Source organism: Drosophila busckii, chromosome 3L (assembly GCF_011750605.1).
Source record: "Drosophila busckii strain San Diego stock center, stock number 13000-0081.31 chromosome 3L, ASM1175060v1, whole genome shotgun sequence".
NCBI classification, from domain to species: Eukaryota; Metazoa; Arthropoda; class Insecta; order Diptera; family Drosophilidae; genus Drosophila; species Drosophila busckii.
Genome location: NC_046606.1, coordinates 15,634,532 through 15,640,678, shown reverse-complemented (window position 1 = coordinate 15,640,678; position 6,147 = coordinate 15,634,532). Strand labels below are relative to the sequence as shown.

Here is a 6,147-nt window from a genome sequence, read left to right as displayed (position 1 = left end):
AAATTAAGATTGCTAATTGAGCTTAAGAAAGACAATAAAGACATGAGAGCTAGCTAATGTTATATATATATATTGTTTTAATGCCCATTACAAATAGTTTATTAATCAATCACACACATTTGTGCATAAAGTCATTTCCGTTTGTAGAGCGGAAGGCTTTGATAAGCATTAAATGAATCATGGCCTAGTAATAATTACAAATCGCAAATATAAATATTAAACAAATCTATAAGTTAGTCGTAGTAAGTCATATAGGGGTGCAGTTATGTAAGAGTTATTTGGTCAGCGTTGTAAGCCATAAGAACTTTATCCTGCAAATTCAATGCAAATCCCTAGAACTTGACACAGTCAACAGTCAACGATGACGTAATGATGACTGCTTTCGAATTTTATTGGCTATGAATAATGCCCACATGCATGTGTGTGTGTGCGTGTGTGTGTGCTGAGCACGCTTGGGGCGCTGCTGTAAGTTCTCTTGTTGATAATGAAGCTCCGAAGCTTAAAAGCGATAGCACTGATAGCCAGATAAGATAAGTGGACAAATGAGCGCATGCGCATTGAGACCAAAGACTGCGTAAACAATTACGAATTGTAACCTATTTCAAAACGCACCTGTTATCTGCCTACAAGAGCTAAGGCTTAAAGGTGTTTTAAGGGTGTGTGGGGGAGGGACAGCCTTATCATTGTGTATGCGACTGTGTGTGTGTGTGTGCTTAGATTGCAAAAGCTACAAAATTCTTGTGGCTGACAGCGCGGAGCACACGTCGCGTTCAGTTTTTTGTATTCAGTTGGCAAACGACAACGTAACGTATACGAATAAATATATCCGAACAACAAATAAATTTTAGACTGACTCTTTCTGTCTCTGTCTGTGTGTCTGAGTGTGTGTGTCTGTGCATAAATCATAAAATCAAAATGGTATCTGTGGAAACAATCGGTTCGATTTTCATCAAAGCATTGAAGCTGGTAGGTGCCAAAGCGGACTTAAACATTAAAAGGAAATCGTTAACAACGTTAAGCAGATTTTATGCTGTGCAGCAAGTGAAAATTTATGTGTTGAGCAATGCGTTCGACGAATAGTGCTGCTGGCATTGGTGTGCTGCCAGATAAGGTGCCGCCTTATCAGCAGTATTGAGGCGTATTAGTAATATTACTCATACGCCCCAGTGTACACAGCTATGTGGGTAGAGCTAAAGCTTTACAGGGCGTGGTCTAGTCACTTGGCTATGATTCACTCAGCTGCAAAATCAAACTGTAACTCTAACTATGCCTTGCAGCTCATCAATCTGGTGATCATCTTTCTATATCGCTGGGGCAATGGCGGCGAGTTCCTGGGCATTGGCGGCACATGGAATCTGAACGAGGAAAAGAGCGCTGATGCCGAAATTGTCGCCTCTGGCGTTATGGTGGGCTTCTTCATCTACACAGCCTGCCATACCATTGCCTATTTCTTCGGCACCACCAAGCACAAGGGGTAAGCTTCAAAAATGAAATAGCTCCAAGCAATCTCCTAAGTTTAAGCTTCTTCTTCTTCTCAGTGAGCTCTGCGACACCATTATGAATGTCGTGGGCACCTTTATGTGGGTCGCTGTGGGCGGCGTGGGTCTGCACTACTGGAAGGGCTACATGTCCGACGAGGGCTTCCTGTATGTCAACTCGGAGCGTCAGGTGGGCATTGCCATGGGCTCGCTGTGCGTCATCGAGGGCGCGCTCTATCTGCTCGACACGGTCTTGGCCTGCATACACTACTCCAAGGGCGACACCGACTACACAAATTAAACGCCGCGCATACGCAACATACAAACATTTTTTCTATTTTCTATGAACTAATCTAAGTGCAAATTAGTCTTAAACTGTATTCATCAAGTTAATGTCATTATACACACATACTAAACACACTAATTAACTTTAACATTGGTTTGGCGCCACACACACACACACACACACACAAAAGTTTAAATTTTTGGCCAAATACAAATAGTTAAGCAAGAGCCAAACGAATTAATTGTGTTTTATTGCATATTGAGGAAATACCCATTTGCCCACTTATCAATTACTTGACGGTTTATTCACAATAAAAAATAGAAAAAAGAAAACTCACCTGTTTTTTGGTTCTGCCTGGACCATCGACTGCGTCCCGTTGCCGCTTGAAGCTGTTGCTCTTGAGCAAGTGGTGCGCACAATAGGTGCAGCGATTCGCTGTGGCGTCCTCTAGGTTGAGCGCATCGAAGAGCATGGGCTGATCCTGGATGAAGGAGTTGCGGGAACATTGATTGAGCAATTGCAGCGTGCGCGAGTCTAAGCTGTCGCGATACAAATTGTGCCGCTTGTCCAGGTTGTGCTCGTAGTCGGAGTCGAGGGATTTGTTGCTGCGCCGACGACGCAGCACGACTTTGCTCTTTGATGTGCTCTCCACGGAGCAGGCGCGCTGATAGGGCGGACTGGAGGCCGCTCGCAGCGACACTGACTCCTCCAGTGGCAGTGGGGAATGGGCAATGGCTAGCGGATGTTGAGTGGGCGTGAGTGAGGGCGTGGGCGTGGCTAGCGGCAGCGGCTGCTGCTCGGCCAGACTCATAAGCGATACCTGACGCTCCAGCTGCTTCTCATAGCCATTGAACTTGTCGTAGTCGATGAAGGACATGTTGGCATAGCTCACCATATTATCAATGGCCTGCAGCGACTGCAGCGAGGCGCTCCACTTGGGGTTCATCTTCTCCTTCTTCTTATCCCCGCTGTCTCCACTGCTGGCCAGGCCACTGAACGTGGCTTTGAAGCTCTCGATCAGCGTGCTGGAGCGACGTTTCTGGAACTGCAGCTGCGGATTGTAGGCCGGCTTGCTGGCCGAGCTCTCTTGCGGCGTTGAGGTGAACGCTTGTGCCGACTGGCGACGGCTCAGCGGCGTCTTTACATTGCTCGCCGTATCGGCGCGCCGGCGCAGCTGCGGCGAATCCGCACTCACATCCTTGCTATCGATGGCGGAGTTCTTGCGTGGCGAGGCAGGCGATATGGGATCGCCGGACTTTTCGGCTTCCTCTGAGAGTTGCTCCAGCTGCGGCTCGATGAAACTGCGTCGATTGGGTCGCCGTAGCATAATCATGGAGCGACTGCGCGTAAATGTGAACGGCGTCTTGCCGTCCTCGTCCTTGAAGTCATCGCTGCGTGTCAAATTCTCCTTGCTGCCCGTCATGTGGTTAATAAGCCGCGACAGCTTATTGCGAAAGCTATTCTTACGCTCCATTTTGGGCAGATGCTCATTGCTGGGCATGGACGCCAGCTGCGCTGTCTCCCGCAGTTTTCGCTCCGCCTCATAGTTCTCCCGGAATTTTTGCGTGATATTTGTGGTGGAGGTGGGAGGCGTAGTGCTGCTTGTTAACGTTTCATTAGCAGTCGTTGTTGTTGATGTTGTGTTGTTGTTGTTGGGCACAGTGTTGCTGTTGTTGTTGATATTGTTGTTGTTGCTACGATTATTTTGCTTCGATAGCGTCGCTGTGCTCTTCGCATTCAAAGCAGTCTTGACGATTCCATTTTTGTTGCCATTTGTTGTTGCTGCTGCTGCTGTTGTTGCTGCTGTTGTTGTTGCTGCTTGTTGTTGGTTTTGTTGCTGCTTCTGCAATTGCTTCTTATTTGCTTTCTGCAATTTCTTTTGCGCCTTCGCACCGGCTTTTGTCTCATTCATTTTTGCGCTGCCAATCAACTGAAACGCACACAAAGAGCAATAAATAAATAAATAAATAAATAATTGTTAATGACTTTTAAAGTTTTCTATGGTAATATGCATACCCTTCAAATAACCTCTTAACCTTTAACGTTGCTCTACACCCAAAAACTGCAAAACTTATTTTGCAAACTAATTGAAAAATTGAAGGCACCAATTGTCTGTTTTTAAACAATAATATTTTGAACAGAAATTAGCATTTTTACGCTCTCTATTTGGTGTGTATTGTATGCAAATTAATTTCCTCTCCTTGAGTAACTTATCACAAATCGCTTAACACTTACTGCCTTGAAGCTGTTCTAAGAGAGAATCGTTTCCGAATTGGATAGCATTTGCCATTTGCCAGTGTATCTGTATCTGTATGTACATACATATATGTATGTAGTTAATAGAACATGATAGATAGGCCCGTTCATATCGCCGACTATATGTATGAATATGAACAAAGTCTTTTTAGTCGCTGGCGCAATTGCAAAACTGAAGATATCGCACTGCGGGGCAGCAGGTCGATGGCATTGACAAGAGTGGAGAAAATGTGGAGAGTGGAGAGCGAAGTAACAGAAATATGAACATCAACCCAAAGTGTTATCGCAAAAAAAAAAAGCGACAAAAAATTGATTTCCAACAAAGCTCAAAACAATAAGATAAGATTTGAAGAAAAAAAAAAGTACGTTTCAGGCAAACTGCGTTCTTAACAATCATAGCTATCCTATTTAACTGATCGACAGCCAAAAAAGGTTGTGAAAATAAATGAAAAATGTAATCACAGCCATGTGCCCTACAAGATCATCAAGATATTGATACAATATTTTCTGTAGCAGGCGGATTAACGCCCTCGATCTAATATTTGAGCAATTAATTTGTATTATACTGCGAAAATCTGCTTTGGGTTACTATGTACTAACACACACACACACATGAACTTTTTTTTTTATTAATATTTATGTTTATATGCGTAGTTTTAGATAAAAAAAAAAACCACTGTACTTAGTTTTCCACACATGGCAAGAGCAAACCTTATCAAATTTTATGTTAAGTGTTTAGCGCTGTGAGCGCGCGTGTTGCTGTTGAACTTGATACTTATTGTTGTTTTTTTTTTCTTTTATTATTATTATTTTTGTTGTGTTTTAGTAGCTTTGGCTTTTTACGAGTTTGTTTAATTACAAGGGCAGGCAGAAACTTGCTCAATTTGCAGCTTGTTTAGTAAACACAGCACTTTGCAAATCGCACAAAACAGGAATTGATGTTCTCTCTTGCTCGCGCTCCCGCTTGAATTTAATGAACATATGGCAACAAAGCCGCAAGTTCATTAAAAATAACTTAATAAAATAACACTCACACATATACACGTTGTGTTAGGATGTACTTAGAACAATGTACATTAAATATAGTCCGTATTAATGTGAGTGTATTAAATATTTATATTTTTTGCGTTCTCCACTTCCACTTGCGCAACTTGACAACCAGCTGACGAGTGGAGTACGCACTCTCTATTTCACTCGCACGAAACTAATACTCCAACAACAACGACGTTACGTCGCTCTCTTTCGCTGCCGCTCTTCGCAGCTCATTTTGCACGTTGTCTGTACATACATACTATGAACATATGCTTATGTGTGTGTGTATGTATGCGTATGTATTTTTGAGCATATAAAAGCTTTTGGCACTATATGTACATATATTCCTTTGTAATTTAAATAACTTTTGTAGTTATGTACACACTAAAATATACACTTGAATTAGTATTTGCGTATGTACATAATTCATATTAACCCATTGTACATACGCATGCATATTTAGCTGCGTTGACAATTTTCTTCACTTCACTGTTAGCAATGCCACCCCGTCGAACGAGTTCTTTTTTTCTTGGCTAACACTGTTGCACTTCACTTACCAACAACCGGGTTTTATCACATTTATTATATTTGGCGCCTCGGCTTTAACAGCGCGCAGTTGCGAAAGTAAATTACACTCTTTACTTTTACTTATTAAAAAAAGAATACTCGGACACGACGACACAGAACTCTATGCGCGCGGGTGGTTAAATGTTTACTGATCGCTCAGCTGGAATCGTGATGAACGAATAGTATATTGCGCATGGCGTTGCATGGGCGTAGCCAGGATGTCATTTAGGGGGTTTGTGGTCAAACCTGGTCAAAATGTTTACTCTTCTTGAATGCGTTCTTATCGTATGCACGTGTGAACAAATATACAATACAATTATACAAAATACAATAAAATGTACACTCATAGTAATTCTGTACAAAGTAAAATCATATTAAGACCGTCAAAGCAAATATCATTGTTTTAACCCCTTCCACCTGCCTCTCGCGGGCTACGCCCATGTGGCTTAGCTTAACACTCTCGCTCTCCCGCAGCGGCGTTAAAAGTACTTACATGTGTATGTGTGAGAGGCGAATTTTAGCCGGTGC

At 42.7% G+C, this 6,147-nt stretch overlaps 2 protein-coding genes across 4 annotated transcripts in view; one reads left to right on the top strand and one right to left on the bottom strand.

The window, feature by feature from the left end:
• Positions 1-5,746, bottom strand: part of LOC108599440 (pleckstrin homology domain-containing family G member 5) — an 18,089-nt gene extending 12,343 nt beyond the window's left edge. For 2 of the 3 annotated variants that reach the window (XM_017986266.2, XM_017986270.2), the window contains exons 1-2: positions 5,610-5,746; positions 2,102-3,694 (exon numbers count right to left, since the gene is read on the bottom strand). In XM_017986266.2, coding sequence (XP_017841755.2) covers positions 2,102-3,676 — 1,575 coding nt within the window. In that variant the 5' untranslated portion in view covers positions 3,677-3,694; positions 5,610-5,746. Of the gene's footprint in view, positions 1-2,101; positions 3,695-4,879; positions 4,973-5,609 lie in introns of those variants that run through there. The other variant, XM_017986267.2, reaches the window with a different exon arrangement.
• LOC108599449 (protein snakeskin) lies at positions 781-2,050 on the top strand. The gene is made up of 3 exons (XM_017986280.2): positions 781-966; positions 1,278-1,474; positions 1,539-2,050. The coding sequence occupies exons 1-3, from the start codon at positions 916-918 to the stop codon at positions 1,777-1,779; spliced, it is 489 nt and encodes a 162-aa protein (XP_017841769.1). The 5' UTR covers positions 781-915; the 3' UTR covers positions 1,780-2,050.
• Positions 5,747-6,147: the final 401 nt, after the last annotated feature.

Excerpts from the sequence above, each read along its gene's own strand:
- LOC108599449 (XM_017986280.2), top strand. The coding sequence starts at position 916 with ATGGTATCTGTGGAAACAATCGGTTCGATTTTCATCAAAGCATTGAAG. Across the intron at positions 967-1,277 it reads TCATCAAAGCATTGAAGCTG|CTCATCAATCTGGTGATCAT; the intron begins GTAGGTGCCAAA and ends TATGCCTTGCAG. Across the intron at positions 1,475-1,538 it reads GGCACCACCAAGCACAAGGG|TGAGCTCTGCGACACCATTA; the intron begins GTAAGCTTCAAA and ends TCTTCTTCTCAG.